The sequence below is a fragment of the Aotus nancymaae genome, unplaced genomic scaffold (assembly GCF_030222135.1).
Source record: "Aotus nancymaae isolate 86718 unplaced genomic scaffold, 86718_ANA_hifiasm-v0.15.2.pri h1tg000021l, whole genome shotgun sequence".
NCBI lineage: Eukaryota > Metazoa > Chordata > Mammalia > Primates > Aotidae > Aotus > Aotus nancymaae.
Window position 1 is genome coordinate 13,538,776 of NW_026988433.1, and position 25,758 is coordinate 13,564,533.

Consider the following 25,758-nt stretch of genomic DNA (forward strand, 5'->3'; position numbering starts at 1 on the left):
ACTCAATAAAGTATGATATATATGATTATAATTTTATTATAAAGGATATAAATCAAGATGATCCAAATTAAGAGTAACACAGAGTGAGTCTGGGTGAGTCCAAAATATGGCGCTTCCATGTCTTCAGAATATCAATATATGATTGTCAAATAGGGAAGCTCAATGGAGTTTCAGATGTTCAGAGTTTTGATTAGGGCTTCATCATGAAGATATGCTTGGTTGACTCAACGGCCATGTGATTGAACTCCACCCCCAACCATCCTTCTGTCCTCAGAGCACAGGAGGATGAAAGGATATAACATGGTTAAGAACCCCAACTTGCTAATCACATTGTTGGTCTTTCTGGCATAACCAGCTTCCAGCATAAAACTATCTAGAGACCCACTGTGGATCACCTCATTAGCATAAACTCAGGGGTATCTGAGGGGCCCGCCATGAATAACAAAGAAATTCTTCTCACTCAGGAACTTCTAAGGGTTTAGAGGCTTCCCTCCTGGAAACTGGGGATAAAGACCAAACCAATTCTTTAAGGTACACCAGTCCTCTGTGCTGGATCCCAACTTCTTACTAATCGCTGTCCAATATTCCCTGTCTGCTCTGCTGCCACCACTTCTGGACCCAACGCCAACTCCGGCTGAGGCTTTCAGCCTCTTCCTCTCTCAGCCTGTCAGAGAGAGGAGGTCTCTTTTGGGGTCTCCTCCTGACCCCTACTGTCCCCTATTCCCAGCCCTTCTTTCCTTTCTTTTCCTCCCAAAGCTGGTGACTTTGGAAGAGTTTCTTCATTGGTAAAATGTAGGATATGGATTGGTTTCAACTCAGCTGTTACTTCTTCCAGGAAGCCTTTTCCAGAGGACATTTTTGTTTTTATTGTGACTAGCATCTGAGTCCTTTTCCTTTTCTTGGCAAACTTTCACTCTATGAGATTAGTATTTCTCCTATTATAAAAGTCAAAATATCCAGATATTTGCTTTCTCAGCCTTTTTTTAGGTGAGGATGTGATCATGTGACTTAAGCTTTGCAATTAGATTTTTATGTTCTCAGAGGCAGTTATGTAAAGACTCAGAGTTAAATTAGCCAGAATCAGATTCTATTGCTTGCATATAAAGCAATTGGCTAATGTACATTCTTTGACTTGCCAGACTGGGGTGGTGGCTTTCTGTATGCTCCATCTTTCTCTGCCACTGCTGTGACAGCTAAGATGTATTGAGTTCTTACTGTAAGCTGGATGCTTTACACAGTCTATCTCATTGAATTTTTTTTTTTGAGATAGTCTTACTCTGTCATCCAGGCTGGAGTCCAGTGGTGTGATCTCGGATCACTACAACCTCTGCCTCCCGGGTTCAAGCGATTCTCCAGCCTCAGCCTTCAGAGTAGCTGGGATTACAGGTGCTTGCCACCACTCCTAGCTAATTTTTGTATTTTTTGTAAAGAGGGGGCTTCCCCATGTTGGCCAGGCGGGCCTTGAACTCCTGACCTCAAGTGATTTGCCCACCTTGGCCTCCCATAGTGTTGGGATTACAGGTGTGAGCCACCAAGCCCAGCCCAGTGTATCTCATTGACTCTTTAGTGGCGTTCCCATTTTACAGATGAGATGCATAGAAGTGAAGATACCTTTCTAGGTCATACAGCCAATGAGAGCATAAGTAGGATCTGAACTTTCTCGGTTTGACACCTAAACGTTCTCTTTTAACCATTGCACTATAGCACCACTATGCAACCTTTGGAGGACAGAGGCTGTCTTTATACCTCTGGCATGTCTCAAATAGCCTGGAGCATGGAAGGTACTCAATGATATGCCAGCTCAGATAGATGACAAGGTCTTGCCTGGCTCAAACACTTTATGAGTTTCCTACCTGCACCCATCAAACTGCAGCCCTTCTTCTTCCAGCCCCATCTCCCACTTGTTGCCTCCAGGACTTACTGTCTAATCAATATAAACTATTCTTCGCCTCCTTCACACACCTGTTCCCATGAACACCTTAAAACCAGTATTGGAAATCTTCCCCAGTCACCAGTTTTTCTTTTTCACCCCTGTTCCTAGATTATTTTGACTTTGGAGATGAAGATGTCTCTGCCTCATGAAGGGCCTTATGTTCTGTGCCTTACTCCCAACTCCTTGGTGACCCCTGAGTTTCACATCTTTGGGAAGGTTTTAGCAGAGTTAATGTTGCTGTTTGCAAGACACACCGCTGCCTTTTTGTGGAGTCCCAAATATGACAAATCTGGGTTCTCTTTGGCATGATGACATCTTGCTTGAAAGAGTCAAAGACTTTCTCTGAGATTTGCAGAAGAGGGAGTTATCATTCAAATAGCTATCAAAAGAGCAGATGCTGGTTAAGGGAGAGGAGTGAGAATGATATTGTTATGGGTTTCTGTAACAGTATTTTCAGCTTCAAGTAGCAGAACACCCAGACTCAACTGCTTTGGGCAATGAAGTTTGTATCATCGTACTTCAAAAAGTTCCATCCATACTGGCAAGCTGATTGCAACAGCACATCAAAAAGCTTATCCACCATGATCAAGTAGGATTCATCCTGGGGATGCAAGGCTGGTTCAATATACGCAAGTCTATAAATGTAATTCACCACATAAACAGAACCAAAGACAAAAACCACATGATTATCTCAACTGATGCAGAGAAGGCCTTCGACAAAATTCAGCAGTCCTTTATGCTAAAAACTCTCAATAAACTAGGTATCGATGGAACGTATCTCAAAATAATAAAAGCTATTTATGACAAACCGACAGCCAATATCATACTGAATGGGCAAAAACTGGAAGCATTCCCTTTGAAATCGGGCACTAGACAAGGATGCCCTCTCTCACCACTCCTATTCAATATGGTACTGGAAGTTCTAGCCAGAGCAATCAGGCAAGAAAAAGAAATAAAGGGTATTCAATTAGGAAAGGAGGAAGTCAAATTGTCTCTATTTGCAGACGACATGATTGTATATCTAGAAGACCCCATCATCTCAGCCCAAAATCTCCTGAAACTGATAAGCAACTTCAGCAAAGTCTCAGGATACAAAATCAATGTGCAAAAATCACAAGCATTCCTATATACCAATAACAGACTTAAAGAGAGCCACATCAAGAATGAACTGCCATTCACAATTGCTACCAAGAGAATAAAATACCTAGGAATACAACTAACAAAGAACGTAAAGGACCTCTTCAAGGAGAACTACAAACCACTGCTCAACGAAATAAGAGAGGACACAAACAGATGGAGAAACATTCCATGTTCATGGTTAGGAAGGATCAATATCGTGAAAATTGCCATACTGCCCAAAGTAATTTACAGATTCAACGCTATCCCCATCAAGCTACCAATGACCTTCTTCACAGAACTGGAAAAAACCACCTTAAACTTCATATGGAACCAAATGCGAGCCCGCAGAGCCAAGTGAATTCTAAGCAAAAAGAACAAAGCGGGAGGCATCACACTACTGGACATCAAACTCTACTACAAGGCTACAGTAATCAAAACAGCATGGTACTGGTACCAAAACAGAGATATAGACCAATGGAACAGAACAGAGGCGTCGGAGGCGACACATCATATCTACAACCACCCAATCTTTGACAAACCTGATAAAAACAAGCAATGGGGAAAGGATTCCCTGTTCAATAAGTGGTGTTGGGAAAACTGGCTAGCCATATGCAGAAAGCAGAAACTTGACCCCTTCCTGACACCTTACACTAAAATTGACTCCAGATGGATTAAAGACTTAAACATAAGACCTAACACCATAAAAACACTAGAAGGAAACCTAGGGAAAACCATTCAGGACATAGGCGTAGGCAAGGACTTTATGACCAAAACACCAAAAGCATTGGCAACAAAAGCCAAAATAGACAAATGGGACCTAATCAAACTCCACAGCTTCTGCACAGCAAAAGAAACAGTCAATAGAGTGAATCGGCAACCAACAGAATGGGAAAAAACTTTTGCAGCCTACCTGTCTGACAAAGGGCTGATATCCAGAATTTACAACGAGCTAAAACAGATTTACAAGAAAAAAACAAGCCCATTCAAAAATGGGCGAAGGATATGAACAGATACTTTACAAAAGAAGACATACATGAGGCCAACAAGCATATGAAAAAATGCTCATCATCACTGGTCATTAGAGAAATGCAAATCAAAACTACATTGAGATACCATCTCACGCCAGTTAGAATGGCGATCATTAAAAAATCTGGAGACAACAGATGCTGGAGAGGATGTGGAGAAATAGGAACACTTTTACACTGTTGGTGGGAGTGTAAATTAGTTCAACCATTGTGGAAGACAGTGTGGCAATTCCTCAAGGACCTAGAAATAGAAATTCCATTTGACCCAGCAATCCCGTTACTGGGTATATATCCAAAGGATTATAAATCGTTCTACTATAAGGACACATGCACACGAATGTTCATTGCAGCACAGTTTACAGTAGCAAAGACCTAGAACCAACCCAAATGCCCATTGATGATAGACTGGACAGGAAAAATGTGGCACATATACACCATGGAATATTATGCAGCCATCAAAAAGGATGAGTTTGCGTCCTTTGTAGGGACATGGATGAACCTGGAAACCATCATTCTCAGCAAACTGACACAAGAACACAAAATCAAACACCGCATGTTCTCACTCATAGGAGTGTGTTGAACAATGAGAACACATGGACACAGGGAGGGGAGCACTATACACTGGGGTCTGTTGGGGGGAGTGGGGGGACAGCGAGGGGGTGGGGAGTTGGGGAGGGATAGCATGGGGAGAAATGCCAGATATAGGTGAAGGGGAGGAAGGCAGCAAATCACACTGCCATGAATGCACCTATGCAACAACCTTGCATGTTTTTCACATGTACCCCAAAACCTAAAATGCAATAAAAAAAAAATAAAAATAAAAGTAAAAAGACGAAAAAAAAAAAAAGTTCTATCCAAGGCGATTCTCTTGGATCTTCCCCCTGTTGGCAGCAAGATGCCTGCACAATTTAGTGAAGATAACTTCCAGGAGAAGGGCTAGTTTCCTCTGTGTTTGATTTTAAGAAGAAAGAAACCTTTCTCAGGAGCCTCCTCTTGCAAACCTGGGGTCACACAACCACTTATAAATCAATCCTAGCATGGGGAATGGAATTGCCAATATAGATTTAGACCAATCAAGTTTTATCCTGATTCACATGGGGAGGGGTAGACACTTGAACAAAATCAGGACTCCTAGCAAAAGAAGAATGGGAAATGGCCATTGAATAGCATCCATGGTGAAAGATATAGTCCCAAAAGGCAAGTGGGAGAGCCTGTTCATCAGAACATGAAAAGTGGATTGGGGCAAAGGATGTGGCTATTTGCTGGCTTAAGGCATGTGATGGAATGGACTAGCTCTGTGATGTTTAATAGAAAACCTGCCCCAAGCTCTGAAAGTAGGCTTTTTACCTTTAAAAGTCTAAGGCCAAAGGAATGCCTCAGTTCTATTCTCACCAATCTGTTGGGTCGTTGAGGGAACTGTTTGTGCTGGCCTTGCCTTAGGACACTGAACTGTGAGCTTATTTCTTATACTATCAGGCTCCACCTTTTCCAGGATGGGCAGTCTCACATATATGCCAGACTTCTGGACATCTCTATTTCCTAGAAGGCAGTGGGGATCTGAAGAATCCTGATGAGTCTAACCCTGTGATGGCTTCTTTTAGTTTCTCTCAGTCATCCATCCATCCATCTGTCCATCCATCCATCCATCCATCCATCCATCCATCCATCCATCCATCCATCCACTCAACTATGCATCCATTTATCCACTCAACTGTCCATCCATGCATGCAGCCATGCATCCATCTACCCATTCATTCATGCATGCAGCCATGCATGCATCCATCTATCTATCCATCCATGCATCCATCCATCCATCCATCCATGCACCCATCCACCCATCCATCCATGCGTGTAGTCATGCATCCATCCATCCTTCCATGCATCCATGCATCCATCCATCCATCCATCCATCCATCCATGCATCCATGCATCCATGCATCCATCCATGCATCCATCTATCTATCCATCCATCCTTTCATCCATCCATCCATTCATCTATGCATCCATGCATCCATGCATCCATTCATTTAGTTGATCCCAGGAATGTTATGAGAAGTTTTGGGAATACAAAAACAAATAAAGCAGATGTAGTTCTTGTCCTCATGAAGGCGAAATCTAGTTGGTAAGACAGATAATAAGTGAATGAAAAAAAAAGTTCAGAGCTGTTTTGAGACTAGCCAGAAAGGAGTTTGTCTCCTCTCCACTCTTCACTAGTGTGGCTCCTTTGTCCCAGGGCAGTGTGGTGGAGAAAGCTCGAGAGTTAAATAGCCAGGCCCAAATCTCAAGTTACTAGGTGTGTCAGTTCTTCAAGATGCAGGTGAGATTTTCTTTGCACATCTCAGAGGATTGCTTTGAAGATCACATGGTGCTAACGGATGTAAACACTCTTCAAAAATGTAAACAGTTTCTAAATTTTATTATCACTAAAGCTCTAGCTCTGATTCTCCCACCAAAAGATGATCAATTTGAACCCCAAAACAAGATCTTCTAAGTAGAGAGGCAGTGTAATGTGGTTAAAACAATCTTGCAAAATCTCAAGACAACCAGGATTTGAACTCTGAATTAATCGCTTGAAGACGTGTGACTTGGGCAAGCCACTTCACCTTCTTTAGCCTCAATTTTCTGTCATCTGTAAATGTGAATAAGCATAACGCTAGCTTCACAGGATAATTACAAGGAACCCACCAGCAAAGGCATATGAATTATGTAGTGCCTAGCATAAGGCACTTAGAAAATTTTCACTTTTATTAAATTCTTACTCTACATTATCTTTATCTGACTTCCTGGCTACCTCCAGATCCCAAAACAGGGAAGGACACTCAATTTCAGCCACGCAGGTGAGGCTCAGGGACTGAAATGAGCAGTACTGGGTAAAGAGGGAAGTGACGCAGGCATTGTTTTGACATTAGCTTGGGCTTTTATTTTGATATCGTTCTCTACAATTGTTCATAGCTTTTGGTCCAGGTCCTCCCATACCTGCGAACCTTTAAAAGAAATGCCAAGGCAGGGCGGTGACATCAGCCTGGCTCTTGATTTTAATGCACTGGTATGAAACTTCAGCCTCTTTCCTCCTTCGTATAGAGTAGGAAGATAGGAAGTGAAATGACTACCAGCATAGCAAATTAATGCAGAAGTTTGTATACTAAGCTGACGATATCTGTTAAAAAGAAAAAACGTTACCTACCCAAATTATGTAGCCTGGGGCAGGTTTCTCAAATTTCCACACCCCTGTTTCCTCCAGAATAAAGTGGGGGGTAAGAGTGATAGCTACCTCAAAGAGCTGTTGTGAGGATAAACTATAATTAAATGCAAAGCACTTAGAACAATGCGTGGTATACAGTAAGCACATAGTAAATGCTTCATTTTAATTAATTAATTAGAAATGTTTTGCTTGTACATGCAAAGAATATCCCTGGGAAGATATACAAGTTACTGGGTACAGTGTAAGAGCCTCTGTATACAGAAATGGGGTCTGAGAGTTGGAGGGGGAGGAATACCCTCTGCTTAGTTCATATCCTTTTGCACTGCTAGGATTTTTACCCTTTGCATACATGCCTTTTCCACAAAAATGACAAAAACTATCCTGAGTAGTGCCAAAACCCCCTTCATCTATATATTTACCATATTTTGCTCACTAGCCCTCCTTGTCTGTTTTTTGGGGGAGACTAGAACATTCCTCTTCACTCTTAAATTTATCCTCAAGCAGGGATCAGCAAACAATGACTCATGGCCCCAGTCTGGTCTGTGGTCTCTTTTTGTATGACTTTTAATTTACAAATGGTTTTTACGCCTTTAAAGGACTATATATATAAAAAGAACATGCAGCAGGTATTTACTGTCCAGTACTTTATAGAAAAGAGCTTCTCTAAGGCCCATATAGTTTTGAAAACTCTCATGTTAACCACTCAGATGGCTTGGTCAGAGCTTGGGATAGTGACTTCTCAGGACCCAGCACCTAGTAGGTGCTCAATTAAGATATTGATGGAGAGGCTGACAAGCAAAAAAATGTCTTACTGTGGCTCTTCTTAGAACCTGGAAGCTGAGAAGGCATGTGTTGACTCGTCCTAGTTCCCAGTCTATTTTAGTAGTAAAAGGTCTTTGCTTGTTTGAGTAAACACTCCTCGTCTAAGCAGAATAGGTCTTGTTGGTGCTGTTTTCTTTTTTTTGGCAGGAAAGTGACATTCTGTTGGAGGGCTGGGTGGGAGAGTAATACTGATAAAGGCCACTAGATGGAGCTACAGCTCTGAGAAATAGGCTCAGAAACTGCCAAGCGGAAGGGCGGAGTAAGTCTTGCAATTTCAGATCGCCCCTGACTGGGACAGACAGACTTCAACCTAGACTTGACTCTGCCACTTACCTGCTATATGGCGATTGGCCAATCTTAAGTCTCGATATCCTTCTTTGTAAAATGGGGATTATAATAATGTCTACTTCAGAGGGATGCTGTGAGCACTGAATAAGGTAATACTGGAGAAGGCACTCTGGAAACTGGAATACAGTACAAATGTGAGCTAATACAATTCCTGAGAGCCTCCTCACTAGATGAGCTCAATTCCAAAAGCACAATAACTCTCGTGACCTCCTTGTTTCGTAGAAGAGGGGGCTGCAGGTCGGAGGGTAGGGTTGGAGAGAGGGGGTTCATAGTCAGCTGGATATGCATACAAAACACTTCTCAGAGCCTCCATTTCATCACCTGCAAAACAGGAAGGAGACAAGAGCCCTTCTCTGCAGGCTTGTGAAGATGGAATGAGATCATATATGCCAAGCATTTTGCAAGTTGTCTAGAACAAAGCAGCCCTTCAGTAAATGTTATTTTCTTAATTTTTTATTTCTTTTGAGACAGGGTCTCTCAGGCTGTCACCCAGGCTGGAGTGCAATGCTGTGATCTTGGCTCACTACAACCTTCACCTCCCAGGTTCAAGGATTCTCCTGCCTCAGCCTCTTGAGTACCTGGGATTACGGGCATGCACCACCGCATCCAGCTAATTTTTGTATTTTTAATAGAGACAGGGATTCACCGTGTTGGTCAGGCTGGTCTCAAACTCCTGACCTCAGATGATCCGCCTACCTTGGCTTCCCAAAGTGCTAGGATTATAGGCTTGAGCTACTGCATCCAGCCAGTAAATGTTATTTTGTGAGTAGGCTTCTTGATGCCTTTTGTTATTCTGTCCTCAAGATCCCCTCTCTCCTCTCCTCTCCTCTCCTTGCCTCTTTTCCCATTTCTTCCCTTGACCATCTTGACCTAGGGGATGTTGATGCTATGTTTCTGTCTCCCGTGCAGCCTTCTCTCCTGAGTTATGCATCCCCCATACCCGACTGCCCCTCAGGTATCTCCAACTCAATATGCTTAAAGCATAACTCTTCACCTTCTCATTATGAACTTCTTTTCTTCCTCTTCTCCTGGTACATTGAAGGCATCACCTTCCACTCATGATTCCTTATATTCCTGCCCTCCTGCCCCTTATTTATAATCCGTCACACCAAGTTCTGTTGATTCTACTGTTTAAATATCTTTTCAATGAGTGTCTTCACCCCGTCTCCACCACCATTGCTCTCCCTACAATCACTGCCACAGCCTCATCCTAGCTCCCTGTTCCTTGTGGGTGCCATTTCCCTGCCCCCGAAAGCAAATGTAATTATTCCTTTCTTCAAAATCCTTCCGTGGATTCCTATTTCCAGGAAGATAAAGTCCAAACTTCCTAATGTGGCCTATAAGGTGTCTAAAAGATCTGGCTTCTACTTACCTCTGCAGCCTTCCTCCTCACTTTCTCTGTCCTGTACCCCCAATTCAAAATATGACCCACCTGGACGTATGTTTAGGTCCTCAAATGACAAATTAAGCTTCTTTTTGCCTCTCGGCCTTTGCACATGCCGTTCCTTCTGCCTGGAACATTTTTTCTTCCCTCCTTATCTGCCTACCCATCTCTTTCTGGCTAACTCTAGCTCATCTTAGAGGTATCAATCACTTCCTCTCAAAAGCCTTTCCTGACATCTCAAGTATGAGTTAGTGCTCCCTTCCCTTGTGTCCACTGGGATCTTTTTGTACTTGTTTTAATTTGCCACCATTGCACTGATGATCTAGTGTAATTAAATCTCAGCTGTGATGGTCACTTGACATTTGAGGTATATTTCAGTTTGGCTGGGTTCCTGTCCCATGTCTAGTGAGAAGCCAAATGTCCGTTTAAGGTTTCTATAAACCTTGAGAGCTCATGTAATAGCAGTGTCTCTAGTTTTGACATGCTGTTCCTACTACACTCTTTTTTTTTTTTTTGAGACAGGGTCTTGCTCTTTTGCTCAGACTGGGGTACAGTGGTGTGATCATGGCTCACTGCACTCTTGACCTCCTGGCCTCAAGCGATCCTCCTGCCTCAGCCTTCTGAGTAGCTGGGACGACAGGTGGTACCACTGGCTAATTTTAAGAACAATTTTATTCTGTAGAGATGGGGTCTCACTATGTTGCCCAGGATGGTGTTGAACTCTTGGCCTCAAAGGATTCTCTCACCTTGGCCTCCAAAAACACTGGTATTATAGGCCTGAACCACCTTGCCAAGCCCTGAACTCTTTAGTGTTCAGGATCTGAGTACCTCAAGTCCCCTTTTTTGCCCTGAGCAACCCAGATGTAGAACACAGCCCTTTTTCTTTATGTCCTCAAAACATTGCTCACAGAAGACAGTTGAGTGTGTAACAGAAACTACTAAAGGTCCAGAAGGATGAAGTGGAGGGGTTGGTTTGCATTGTAGTTCTTAGAGATCCACCAGCCAGCCCTGCCCTGTTCCCCTCACCCCACCCTAACTGGATTTCTCCCACAGTCCCTCTACCCTCCTGTTACTCTGCTCCCTTTCCCTCCCCCACCTCCTTTGTCCTGTTTTTCTCCTTGTTAGGTTCTCCTTCTTTCTTCTCTGCTCCTCCCTCATGCAAATTCCTATTTAATACAGAGACCTGTAGGGTCTCTTCATTTTGTAGTTTCCTAGTAGAGTGTATCTCACCTTTGTACCCTGAATAGTTTTTCAAGGTTTACTGTTAACCATAGGCTATCTCTGTGGAGGGATGTGTGATGTTACGTAATCCCTCTGCCCTCCCTGTTGCATTTTATTGACTTCTCTGGTTTTATGTGGACTCCATGATCTCATCTTGGACCATGTGTCAAAAAAGAAGAAATGAAAAAAAAATGACAAACTCCATGAGAACAGGGACTTGTCTGCTTTGTTCATTGCTGTATCTTCAGCACCTAGGACTTAGTTGGTACATATTGGGATCTCAATAAATATTCATTGAATGAATAAATTACTGAATAGGTGAATGGATGAGTGTGATATTGCTTAGACTGAAGAATAATTTGAATTTAACTCTCCTCCCCACTTTTAGATTGCCAGAGAGAGAGAGAGAGGTTCAAGTCCAGCCTACACAAAGTCTGATAATCCAGGCACAAGAGCAAATCAAGTTCAGTTGTCCAATTGTTAATTGAGCATGGCCATCACTAAGGGAATTAAAATGCCTACAGTTCCTATAACTTAGTGAGAATGTAGGTGAGCATAAGATCAAGAAGAAAAAAGAGGTTATGAGTCCACACACATTTTGAGATGATAGGAAGATAAGCTTCCTTCTTGTAACTAAGACCAACAGAAAACATACGAGGACTCAAGGCTGAAATTTTCTTGCATACTATTGCCTTGTTGGGGAATGTGCCATCAATCCATCCATCCATCGATCCATCCATCCACCATTCATCCATCCATCTATCTATCCATCCATTCATCTAACCATGCAACCATCCAACCATGCCACCATGCAAACCATCCATCCATCCATCTACCCATCCAACCATCCATCCATACATCTCCCCCCCGCCCATCCACCCATCCACCCATCCACCCATCTACTCATCCATCCATCCACTAATCTAACCATCCATCCATCCATCCATCCATCCATCCATCCATCCATCCGACCATCCATCCATCCATCCGACCATCCATCCAACCATCCATCCAAGGCAATATATATATATATATGATTGAGAAATATGCTTTAGTTTAATCAGTGTGAAATTAAGCTAATATCAGTGCTTACTTAACCAAGTTATCATGAGATTGAAATGGTATTATCTAGGTAAAGCACTCAGCACTGGGTCTCAATAAATGGTAGCTATTGTTATTAGGATCCAAATACCACACCTGAATTCCATGGCCCCAACTCTTTCCAGACAGACATCAAACATTCAGTTCAATTTTATTCTTCAGCATTTGAGGAAGATAAATAGGGTGAAGGAATCTGAAGAGGAAGGAGGTAGATTCAGTCTGGACCATTGAAGAAAAGAGACTGGTAGGTTGTGTCTGGGGTGTAGAATTGAGGGGAAGGCCACCTGGGACCATCCCCCTTTAAAATGTTGCCGGAAGTCAGTCTCCAGATGACCCTACTATAAAAGGTCATCCATAAAGAGCATCCATGAGGGTAGTTGGGAGGCAGGAACACAGGAAGGATACAGGAGCATGATATAGGCAAACCCTCCTCCACCGCAACAGCTGGTCAACCCAGGCCCAGCCTACGTTAGGGTGCTGTAGGGCCCAATGGGTATGTTGATCCGATTCTGCAGCCAGTTGATGTAATCCTCTTGAGGCATATGGATGATGTGTTCTCGCACAAACTGTGGGGCAGACACAGCGGCAATCTCAGAATTTGGTCTAAAAAGTGGACTCCACCTTCTCTCCCTCCCCTCAAGATCCTGGAAGATTTGTGGTTGAGACTGGTGGCCCCAGGAATACCATTCAGGCATTCATAATGCTTGAAGCATCAGATTGAAGTGGTCCTTTGGGGAAAAGGATCTCTTTCCAGCTTCCTGGCTCAGCAGGCTAATTTTAAGCCCCTTCTTGTTGCTACTGATGCAAGGAAATTTGGGGAGGGCAGGAAATCCCAGCTATCTGCATTTTTCTTTCTTTTCTACTCCTTAATATCTTTTCAAAAAGTCTTTTGTCTCTAAACATTTTTGGTTTGTAGATCCCTTTGAGAATTGGCAACAGCTATGGGCTTGCTTTCCTGGACAGGGTTTAAGACACACAAAAGGCAGAGTTTCATGTAGACCCCCATATCCAGGTTATTAGAAGTTCTGTGATGTTGAGTGGCTGGCAAGATGGCTGAACAGGAACAGCTCTGGTCTGCAGCTCCCAGTGAGATCAACACAGAAGGTGGGTGATTTCTACATTTCCAACTGAGGTACTCATCTCATCTCACTGGGACTGGTTAGACAGTGGGTGTAGCCCATGGAGAGTGAGCCAAAGTAGGGTGGGGCATTGCCTCAACCAGGAAGGGCAGGGGTCAGGGAACTCCCTCCCCTATCCAAGGGAAGCTGTGAGGGACTGTGCCATCAGGAATGGTGAATTCCAGCCCAGATACTATGCTTTTCCCATGGTCTTCACAACCTGAAGACCAGGAGATTCCCTTGGGTGCCTACACAACCATGGCCCTGGGTTTCAAGCACAAAACTGGGTGGCTGTTTGGGCAGTCACCAAGCTAGCTGCAGGAGTTTTATTTTCATACCCCAGTGGTGCCTGGAATGCCAGAACCATTCACTCCCCTAGAAAGAGGGCTGAAGCCAGGGAGCCAAGTGGTCTGGATCAGTGGATCCCACCTCCAAGTAGTCCAGCAAGCTAAGATCCACTGGCTTGAAATTCTCACTGCCAGCAGAGCAGTCTGAAGTTAACCTCGGATGCTGGAGCTTAGTGGTGGGGAGGGGAATCCACCATTACTGAGGCTTGAGTAGGTGGTTTTCCGTTCACATTGTAAACAAAGCCTCCAGGAAGTTCAAACTGGGTGGAGCCCACCACAGCTCGGCAAAGCTGCTGTAGCCAGACTCCCTCTCTAGATACTCCTCTCTGAGCAAGACATCTCTGAAAGAAAGGCAGCAGCTCCAGGCAGGGGTTTATAGATAAAACTCTCATCTCCCTGAAACAGAGCACCTAGGAGAAGGGGCAGCTGTAGGTGCAGCTTCAGCAGACTTAAACGTTCCTGCCTGCTGGCATTGAAGAGAGCAGTGGATCTCCCAGCACAGTGCTTGAGCTCTGCTAAGGGACAGACTGCCTCCTCAAGTGGGTCCCTGACCCTGTGCCTCTTGACTGGGAGACACCTCCTAGCAGGGGTCAACAGACACCTCATACAGGAGAGCTACAGCTGGCATCTGGCGGGTGCCCCTCTGGGATGAAGCTTCCAGAGGAAGGAACAGGCAACAATGTTTGCTGTTCTGTAGCCTCTGATGGTGATACCCAGGCAAACAGGATCTGGAGTGGACCTCCAGCAAACTCCAGCAGACCTGCAGCAGAGGGTCCTGACTGTTAGAAGGAAAATTAATGAACAGAAAGGAATAGCATCAACATCAACAAAAAGGATGTCCACACAGAAACCCCATCTGAAGGTCACCAACATCAAAGCCCAAAGGTAGATGAGGAAAAACCAGTGCAAAAAGGCTGAAAATTCCAAAAACCAGACTGCCTCTTCTCCTCCAAAGGATTGCAACTCCTAGCCAGCAAGGGAACACAACTGGACAGAGAATAAGTTTGATGAATTGACAGAAGTAGGCTTCAGAAGGTGGGTAATAACAAACTACTCCAAGCTAAAGGAGAATGTTCTAACCCAATGCAAGGAAGCTAAGAACCTTGAAAAAAGGTTAGAGGAATCGCTATCTAGAATAACCAGTTTAGAGAAGAACATAAATCACCTGATGGAGCTGAAAAACACAGCAAGAGAACTTCATGAAGCACACACAAGTATCAATAGCTGAATTGATCAAGTGGAAGAAAGGATATCAGAGATTGAAGATCAGTGCAATGAAATAAAGTGTGAAGACAAGATCAGAGAAAAATGAATGAAAAAGAACGAATAAAGCCTCCAAGAAATATGAGACTATGTGAAAAGAACAAACCTACATTTGATTGGTGTACCTGAAAGTGACAGAGAGAATGGAACCAAGTTTGAAAACATTCTTCAGGATATTATCCAGGAGAACTTCCCCAACCTAGCAAGACAGGCCAACATTCAAATTTAGGAAATACAGAGAACACCACAAAGATACTCCTTGAGAAGAGCAACCCCAAGACACATAATCGTCAGATTCACCAAGGTTGAAATGAAGGAAAAAATGTTAAGGGCAACCAGAGGGAAAGGTCAGGTTACTCACAAAGGGAAGCCAATCAGACTCACAGCAGATCTCTCTGCAGAAACCCTACAAGCCAGAAGAGAGTGGGGCCAATATTCAACATTCTTAAAGAATAGAATTTTCAACCCAGAATTTCATATGCAGCCAAACTAAGCTTCATAAACGAAGGAGAAATAAAATCCTTTACAGACAAGCAAATGCTGAGAGACTTTGTCACCACCAGGCCTGTGTTAGAAGAGCTCCTGAAGGAAGCACTAAATATAGAAAGGAGAAATTGGTACCAGCCACTGCAAAAACATACTGAATTACAAAGACTATTGATACTATGAAGAAACTGCATCAACTAATGGGCAAAATAACCAGCTAGCATCATAATGACAGGATCAAATTCACTCATAGCAATATTAACCTTAAATGTAAATGGGCTAAATGCCCCAATTAAAACACGCAGACTGACAAATTGGATCAAGAGTCAAGACTCATCAGTGTGCTGTATTCAGGAGACCCAGTTCACATGCAATGACACACATAGGCTCAAAATAAAGGGATGGAGGAATATTTACCAAACAAGTGGCATGCATAAAGAAAAAAGCAGGAGTTGCGTCCTAGTCTCTGATAAAACATACTTTAAACCAAGAAAGATCAAAAAAGACAAAGAAGGGCATTACATGATGGCAAAGGGATTAATACAACAAGAATAGCTAATTATCCTAAATATATATGCACCCAATACAGGAGCACCAAGAGTCATAAATCAAGTTCTTAGAGAGCTACAAAGAGACTTAGACTCCCACACAATAATAGTGGGAGACTTTAACATGCCACTGTCAATATTAGATCAATGAGACAGAGATTAACAAGAATATTCAGGACTTGAACTAAGCTCTGGACCAAGTGGACCTAATAGACATCTATAGAACTCTCCACCCCAAATCAACAGAATATACATTCTTCTCAGCACCATATCACACTTATTTTAAAATTGACCACATAATCAAAAGTAAAACACTCCTCAGCAAATGCAAAAGAATAGAAATCATAACAGTCTCTCAGAACACAGTGCAATCAAATCGGAGCTCAGGATTAAGAAACTCACTCAAAACTGCACAACTACAAGGAAACTGAACAACCTGCTCCTGAATGACTACTGGATAAATAACTAAATTAAGGCAGAAATAAGTTCTCTGAAACCAATGAAAACAAAAAAACAATGTACCAGAATCTCTGGGACACAGCTAAAGCAGTGTTTAGAGGAAAGTTTATAGCACCAAATGCCCACAGGAGAAATCAACACTAACATCACAATTAAAAGAACTAGAGAAGCAAGAGCAAACAAATTCAAAAGCTAGCAGAAGACAAGAAATAACTAAGATCAGAGCATAACTGAAGGAGATAGAGACATTAAAAACCCTTCAAAAAATCAGTGAATCCAGGAGCTGGTTTTTTGAAAAGATTAACAAAATAGATAGACTGCTAGCAAGACTAATAAGAAAAGAGAGAAGACTCAAATAGACACAATAAAAAATGACAAAGGGATATCACCACTGATCCCACAGAAATACAAACTACCATCAGAGAATACTATAAATACCTCTATGCAAATAAAGCAGAAAATCTAGAAGAAATGGATAAATTCCTGAATACGTACACCCTCCCAAGACTAAACCAGGAAGAAGTTGAATCCCTGACTAGGTCAATAACAAGTTCTGAAATTGAGGCAGTAATTAATATCCTACCAACCAATAAAAGCCCAGGACCAGATGGATTCACAGCTGAATTCTACCAGAGGTACAAAGAGGAGCTGGTACGATTCCTTCTGAAACTATTTCAATCAATAGAAAAAGAGGAACTCCTCCCTAACTGATTTTATGAGACCAAGATCATCCTGATACCAAAACCTGGCAGAGACACAACAACAACAACAACAACAAAAAAAAAAAAAAAAAAAAAAAAAAAAAAAAAGAAAAGAAAATTTCAGGTCAATATCCCTGATGAACATTGATGTGAAAATCTTCAAAAAAATACTGGCAAATTGAATTCAGCAGCACACCAAAAAGCTTAGCCACCATGATCAAGTTGGCTTCATCCCTGGGATGCAAGGCTGGTTCAACATAAACAAATCAATAAATATAATCTATCACATAAACAGAACCAATGACGAAAACCACATGATTATCTCAATAGAGGCAAAAAAGGCCTTTGATAAAATTCCACACCCCTTCATGCTAAAAACTCTCAGTAAACTCGGTATTGATGGAAAGTATCTCAAAATAATAAGAGCTATGTATGACAAACCCACAGCCAATATCATACTGAATGGGGAAAAGCTGGAAGCATTCCCTTTGAAAACCAGTACAAGACAAAGATGCCCTCTCTCACCACTTCTATTCAACATAATATTGGAAGTTCTGGCCAGGGCAATCAGTCAAGAGAAAGAAATAAAGCATATTCAAATAGGAAGAGAGGAAGTCAAATAGTCTCTGTTTGCAGATGACATGATTGTATATTTAGAAAACCCCATTATCTTAGCCCAAAATTTCCTTAAGCTGATAAACAACTTCAGCAAAGTCTCAGGATACAAAATCAACATGCAAAAATCACAAGCATTCCTATACACCAATAATAGACAAACAGAGAGCCAAATCATGAGTGAACTCCCATTCATAATTGCTACAAAGAAAATTAAATACCTAGGAATACAACTTACAAGGGATGTGAAGGACCTCTTCAAGTAGAACTACAAACTACTGCTCAAGGAGATAAGAGAGGACACAAACAAATGGAAAAACATTCCATGCTCATGGATAGGAAGACTCAATATTGTCAAAATGGCCACATTGCCCAAAGTAATTTATAGAATCAATGCTATCCCCATCAAGATACTATTGACTTTCATTACAGAATTAGAAAAAACTACTTTAAATTTCACATGGAACCAAAAAAGAGCCCATATAGCCAAGACAATCCTAAGCAAAAAGAACAAAGCTAGAGGCACCATGCTACCTGAATTCAAACTATACTACAAAACTACAGTAACCGAAACAGCATGGTACTGGTACCAAAACAGATATATAGACCAATGAAACAGAACAGAGGCCTCAGAAATAACACCATACATATAAAACCATTTGATCTTTGACAAAGCTGACAAAAACAAGCAATGGGGAAAAGATACCTTATTTAATAAATAGTATTGGGAAAACTGGCTAGCCATATGCAGAAAATTGAAACTGGATCGCTTCATTACACCTTGTACAAAAATTAACTCCAGATGGATTAAAGACTTAAACATAAGACCTAAAACCATAAAAACCCTAGAAGAAAACCTAGGCAATACTATTCAGGACATAGGCATGGGCAAAGACTTCATGACTAAACACCAAAAGCAATGGCAGCAAAAGCCAAAATTGACAAATAAGATCTAATTAAACTAAAGAGCTTCCACACACAAAAGAAACTACCATCAGAGTGAACAGGCAACCTATAGAATGGGAGAAAATTTTTGCAATCTATCCATCTGACAAAGGGCTTATATTCAGAATCTACAAGAAACTTAAACAAATTTACAAGACACAAACAACCCCATCAAAAAGTGGGCAAAGGATATGAACAGACATTTATATGTCTGTTCTCAAAATAAGTCATGCAGCCAAAACACATGAAAAAAAGCTCATCATCATTGGTCATTAGAGAAATGCAAATCAAAACCACAATGAGATACCATCTCCTACCAGTTAGAATGGCGATCATTAAAAAGTCAGGAAACAACAGATGCTGAAGAGGATGTGAAGAAATAGAAATGCTTTTACACTGTTGGTGGGAGTGTAAATTAGTTCAACCATTGTGGAAGGTAGTGTGGCAATTCCTCAAGGATCTAGAACCAGAAATACCATTTGATCCAGCAATCCCATTACTGGGTATATACCCAAAGGATTAGAAGTCATTCTACTATAAAGACACATGCACATATATGTTTATTGTGACACTATTCACAATAGCAAAGACTTGGAACCAACCCAAATGCCCATCAATGATAGACTGGATAAAAAGATGTGGCACATATACACCATGGAATACTATGCAGCCATAAAAAAGGATAAGTTCATGTCCTTTGCAGGGACATGGATGAATCTGGAAACCATAATTCTCAGCAAACTGACACAGAAACAGAAAACCAAACACTGCATATTTTCACTCATAAGTGGGAGTTGAACAATGAGAACACATGAGCACAGGGAGGGGAACATCATATACCAGGGCCTGTCAGGGGGTTGGGGGCTAGGGGAGGGAAAGTATTAGGAGAAATACCTAATGTAGATAATAGGTTGATGGGTACGGCAAACCACCATGCCACATGTATACCTATGTAAGAAACCTGCACATTTGTTACGTAGGTACACATCATATATATATGATGTTCTCACTGGGAGAAGAGCATGCTAAATTTTATTAGCCAGGGCTGTGGATTCACTTCAAATAAAAGAGGAGCCCCTGGCACTCTTTTTACCCACGCAGGGACTACCTTTTCCAAGTCCTTCATAGCTTCAGGTGGAGGTTGGACCCCATAGCCAGTAAGTAGGAGGTGGAAGTTGCCCTAGAGTTAGTTTTGGCCTAACCTGCTAGAGTTTTTCCTGAAGAAGCCTCACAGGTCATGGGCAGTACAGTCTGGGCATTCGAATTTGTCTACGAGGTCATCCTCCTCCTTCCACTCCTAACCTTGCCCTCATTAACACATTCAGGTCATCCTGTGGAAGGGCCCACCTGGCATGAAAATGTCAAATGCTCCATAGCCTGTCAAGGCCTGAGAATTGGACCTTTTGAGTCACTTCTTTACCAGGAGGGAGGCATTGAAGGCCCTGTTGAAATGCACATAGACCATCTGATAAAATTAAAGAAATGACTTCATTAGCCTCTGCTAACCCCTTACTGTTGAGTCCTTGTATTGCTGATGCCTTTTGACAGAGCACCAGGAACTTCCTCTGTGATGATGGTGACCAACTACTGAAAACTGTTTAGTGGCTCCTAAATTTTTATATCGAACCTCAAAGACCAGCACAGACTGACCTCTCCAATCCCCTGGGAACCATGCACTCCTTGCCCACTTCCTTCCACACTCATTGGCTGCCAGTGAGTTCTCCCAACAAGTCAAGTCATGTGCTGCTTTGGGATTTTTGCACGTGCTGTCTTCTCTTCTCAATCTGCTCTTTCCCTTTCTCTTCATGGTGTCTTCTCATGGTTGAGGTCTCGCCGTAAAAGTCACATTCTCAGTTGCCTGAGTTAAGGTAGATCCCTTCTAACTTATACCTAGGGCTCCTCAAACTGTACGGTGCATACAAGACACCTAGAATCCCATTAAAATTTAAACTTGGAGTTGGCAGATTGACTTGAAGCCTGTGATTCTGCATTTCTAACAAGCATCCAGGTGAGGTCCATGCTGCTGGAGTCCACGGACCACACTTTTAGTAGCAAGATAAAGGACTCCTTATTATAACTGTCCATTTTGTATGCCACTCCAAAGCCTCTGAGTTTCCAGGGAGTACCATTTACATGGAATATAATGTCCCTTGCAGTTGGAGTTAGGCAACCAGGTAATGGGACGATCCCTCTCCTATTAGAATATGAGCTCCATAAATGGAGTGGCCTTTGTGTCCCAGCACTTAAACAGTGCCTGAGTGTTGAGAGGTGATGGAATGAGGACACCTGAAACACTGTGGTGGGAAAGGAGGTGGTGGTTACCTCAATAGCCACAGCAATGTCAGGGGAGCACAGTTCCCAAATCCTCAGACCCTGCAGCACCTTCAGGAGGACATGGGGTCGAATCCGCAGGTCCAGGTTTTCCCCAAACTTCTGCAGTTTCGCCAGGATCTTTTTGGCAGGGCGGAAGTTCTTTAGATCCTCTGGCAGTTTGGACAACAGATCAAAGTACCTTCAATTCCAAGAGGAGAGGGCAGGTTAGGAAGCTGCTGGAAGATCTGAGCACCTCTGGCCACCCATCTCCACTTTCTCTTTCTGCTACTCTGTGATGTCTCCAGGGCAGCAGAACTCTTTATCTAGGGGCCTTTCCTCTGTGACCCACAGATCAGGCATGTCTTTACTTTTAGGGGTAGGAAAAGATGGAGAAGAATGACTTGCATTTCATTAAAAAATAGAACAAGGGTGTGCTTTCAAGGGATGCATTTGTAATTTTTCTGTCAGACAATGTGAAATGTTAGAAGAAAGGAATGGTCTTTGGTATCTAAGCTTCTCTTCTGAGGGTTAATCAGGTCAGAGTGGACGTACACACATCTGCGGGATGTCTTCAAGGATGCAGGAGGCTCTCACACACAAGATGGTGTGTGTGTATGCGTTTGTGTGTGTATTTTCTATCTCTTTGACTAATGAGCAAGGTTGGGTCAAAGCTTTGTGTATTTCAGTGTTATGTGAATGTGAGAGTAGTTTTGGAATCCGTCCTTGAAGAACCTACTTCGTCTAACCTACTTTAGGTCTAACCTAAAGAGATGGTTCAGATGTGATCAGGTTTTAAGGCAGGTGGATCTCTTAAAAAAAACACAACTCCCTCACCCCTTGCTATATATGTGCCCACTGTGGAAAATTTTGAAGATGAAATTGATCATCTGTTGTATATTTTGGGCTTCTCATACTGCTTTATAATTTAGGATATATATTTATTATATTGATTCCTGTCTCCTTGTTTAGAATAAAATTTCATTGAGGAGAAAAGGAACCTCATCTGAGTTACTCAGTATTCAAAGTGCTAGAATGCTGCCTTACTGATAGTAGGTGTTCAATAACTATCATTTGAAAGACTAAATGAGTAATTGGATGAATGAAGAACTACAAACTCAACATCACTCTTATTAGGCTGTGGTTTGTTTGATTTGATTTTAATGTTACTATGGAGGGCAATTACTTCCCCCATAATAACACTAGAAATTCCACTATTAGAGATGTAGGCTGAATCCCATTGTGGGAGGACCAGCATTAGTTTCCTTCTATTTATGTGAGTTAGTTCATAACTCCCTTTCCTCCTCCCCCGACCCACTTCCATCCCACAGAAAGAAGAGGGTTTGCAGAAGTCTCTTCCCCGCTTTCATAAGACGGTCCCTCTTAGAAGTCTCATGTATCTTCAGGGCCAGGCATTGCTCATGAGAAAGTGATGTCCTCGGATGTGAGGTTGTGTAGAAGTTCCCACAACTCTGCAAAGACTCCATGGTCCTGCTTATAAGTTCCTGTTTCACATTATTAAACTCATGGAAGGGATTCTGGGTACATGTTTTACTTTCCCATCTTACTCTTAGATCTTAATGTATTCACCCTGCTAGGATGGGGTTTGGGACACCACAGTTCAGTAGATTCCAATTCTACATTGCAAGTGAACATACAGATGAGGTTAGACAGGAGTTTGAATCCTAAATTCACCATTTACTGGTGGTGTGACCTGTGACAAGTAAATTTACCCCTCTGCTTCTCTGTTTCCTTGTTTGTGAAATGGGGGTTAATATGTACCTTTCAAGATTATTTTGTTGGGGGGATAAAATAGACAATTTATGTAAATTGCTTATGTAGTGACTGCCATCAGTAATCACTCAATTCATGTTGCTTTTTTGTTGTTACTTATCATCACCCTTGTGCTGGGGCACAGTGTTTCTAGGATACACCTGCCTAGTTTTGCATTTTTAGGGGATTACATTACTTGGGGGAATGTAGTGATCTCTATCCCATAGACCTCAGAATCTGTAGAAAATTTTCAGTTGATATGCCTCATCTGCCTGTTCCACAGGGCCTGGCAAGGTTGTCCTTATTTGCAAGTCCGAACCAAACAGCAGGTAAGTATGGAGAACACAATGGGTTGGATTATCTGTGATTTCAGAGTTCTGGGCCTGATTGTGCTCTGGATTTAGTGTGCCTGCAGCAGGGGGGATCCTACTGGCCAATGACAGTTTTGGAGTAATGCCTCTCTGTGCCTTGAAGGACAGTGGAATCAATTGTAATCCTGTAATAACAACACCCTATCCTCTTCCAGGGACCATCTTATCTGGTTCTTAGGATATTTACCAGTGGTCTGCAATTTCTTCTGCATCTCCTTTTACTACAGATACTTGATGTCTCATTTTTGCTATGTCCTTTTGAAAATTTGAGACAAGGACAAAAGCACGGAACTTCTGGACACCTCTCTCTTCTTGGTGCCTACAAGATTGTATGAGAAAGAGACAGAAGAATAAGATATCCTCCTCCAGTAACCATCCTAGCTGCCCTTCAAGATCTGACTTAAATACCTTTTCATTCATGAGGCTTTTCTTTTTCTTTTATATATATATAAAAGAAATATATATATATATATATATATATATATATATATATATATATATATATATTTTATTGCACTTTAGGTTTTGGGGTATATGTGCAGAACATGCAGGATTGTTGCATAGGTACATACATGGCAATGTGGTTTGCTGCCCATGAGGCTTTTCTTAACCCTCTCAACTAGTCTTTAACTTAGGATCTGGCTTTTGCCACAAGAGGATATAGCTCTCTCCAAGGTCCTGAAGCACTATTTCCCAGTTAAATCTAGTCACTTTTTATTAGCTTTCATTCTCTTCCTACTTCTGATTGTATTTACACAGCTTTTCAATCTGCAAGTTGGGGTACAATAATGATTCCTATTTGTCAGAGGTGAGGATTAAATGATACAATGTGTGTAAAGTGTTGAGCTTCATGCCAGACACACAGTAGAGGAGCTCATGCTGGTTCCCTTATTCCCCACTCTCCTCATCATTTTGTGCCTATGTTCTGTCTCTCCAATGACACTTTATATTATAAATATCACCATTTCGCCCCACTGTATACAGCTTTCAATGGCTTTTCAGTTTACTCAGAATAAATTCTTCTCCAAGAATCTAAATTATTCAGCCCCCACATTTTCTGGCTTTATCTCCATCCTTTCCATTTCTTCTCTTCCAGAATTGTATTCTTTGGCTCATGATCAAAGTCTCTGTGATAAAGCTCAACCACCACAGCTAGACTACCAAGTCCTTTTATAATCTGGCTTATCTAGCTCTCTAATCACCTTGCAACCACCCTATGCCCCAGTCACACCTGACTACTGGCAGTTCCCTGGCTCTCTGTGTCCCTCTGACTTCTGGGACCTATCTGTTGCTTTTCCTTGAAACCCTCTGCCACCCTCCTTTTCCAGCATGACTTTAAAAAATTATTTTAGGTTTGGGGCTACTTGTGAAGGTTTGTTACATAGATAAACATGTGTCACGGGGATTTGCTGTACATATTACTACATCACCTAGGTATTAAGCTCTGTACCCGAGTTATTTTTTCTTCTTCTCTCCCTCCTTCTATCATCCCCCCACCTCAAGTAGACCCAGTGTCTGTTGTTTCCTTCTTTGTGTTCATAAATTCTTATCATTTAGCTCCCACTTATAAGTGAGAACATGTGGTATTTGGTTTTCTCTTCCTGTGTTAGTTTGTTAAGGATCATAGCCTCCAGCTCCATCTGTGTTTCCACAAAATACATGATCTTATTCTTTTTTATGGCTGCATAATATTCCATGGTGTATATGTACCACATTTTCTTTATCCAGTCTGTCATTGATGGGCATTTAAGTTGATTCTGTGTCTTTGCTATTGTGAAGAGTGCAATGAACATTTACATGTGTCTTTATGGTAGGATGATTTATATTCCTCTGGGTATATACCCAGTAATGGGATCATTGGGTTAAATGTTAGTTCTGCTTTTAGCTCTTTGAGAAATATCCATACTGCTTTCCACAATGGTAGAACTAATTTATACTCCCATCAACAGTGTATAAGGGTTCCTTTGTCTCTGCAACCTCACCAGCATCTGTTATTTTTTGACTTTTTAATAATAGTCATTCTCTAGCTGGGTGTGGTGGCACATGCCTGTAGTATCAGCTACTTGTGGGGCTGAGGCAGAAGAATCTCTTGAACCCAGGAGGCAGAGGTTGCAGTGAGCCAAAATCAGGCCACCGTACTCCAGCCTGAGCAACAGAGTGAGACTCTGTCTCAAAAAAATAATAATAATAACAGTCATTCTTACTGGTGTGAGATGGTATCTCACTGTGGTTTTGAGTTGCATTTCTCTAATGATCAGTGATGCTGAGCTTTTTAAAATATGCTTCTTGGCCACATGTATGTCTTCTTTTGAGAAAGTGTCTGTTCATGTCCTTTGTCCACTTTCTGATGGGTTTTCTCTTGTGAATTTCTTTAAGTTTCTTATAGACGCTGGATACTGGACCTTTGTCAGATGCATAGTTCGCAAATATTTTCTCCCATTCTCTGGGTTGTAAGTTTAACTCTGTTGATAACTTCTTTTGCTGTGTGAAAGCTCTTAAGTTCAATTAGATCCTATTTGTCAATTTTTGCTTTTGTTGCAATTGCTTTTGGTGTCTTTGTCATAAAATCTTTGCCTCTTCCTAGGTATGGGATGGTATTGCCTAGGTTGTCTTCCAAGGATTTTATAGTTTTGGGTTTTACACTTAAGTCTTTAATCCATCTTGAGT

At 41.9% G+C, this 25,758-nt stretch overlaps 1 protein-coding gene and 1 long non-coding RNA gene across 3 annotated transcripts in view; one reads left to right on the forward strand and one right to left on the reverse strand.

Annotated features, from left to right (window-relative positions):
* The window catches only part of LOC110569265 (uncharacterized), a 290,201-nt gene that overhangs the window by 118,683 nt on the left and 145,760 nt on the right, over window positions 1-25,758 (forward strand). The window lies entirely within an intron of this gene.
* The window catches only part of CCDC60 (coiled-coil domain containing 60), a 210,735-nt gene continuing 197,281 nt past the window's right edge, over window positions 12,305-25,758 (reverse strand). The window contains exons 12-14 of the mRNA XM_021675492.2: window positions 23,279-23,410; window positions 20,960-21,149; window positions 12,305-12,721 (exon numbers count right to left, since the gene is read on the reverse strand). Coding sequence (XP_021531167.2) covers window positions 12,620-12,721; window positions 20,960-21,149; window positions 23,279-23,410 — 424 coding nt within the window. The 3' untranslated portion in view covers window positions 12,305-12,619. The remainder of the gene's footprint in view (window positions 12,722-20,959; window positions 21,150-23,278; window positions 23,411-25,758) is intronic.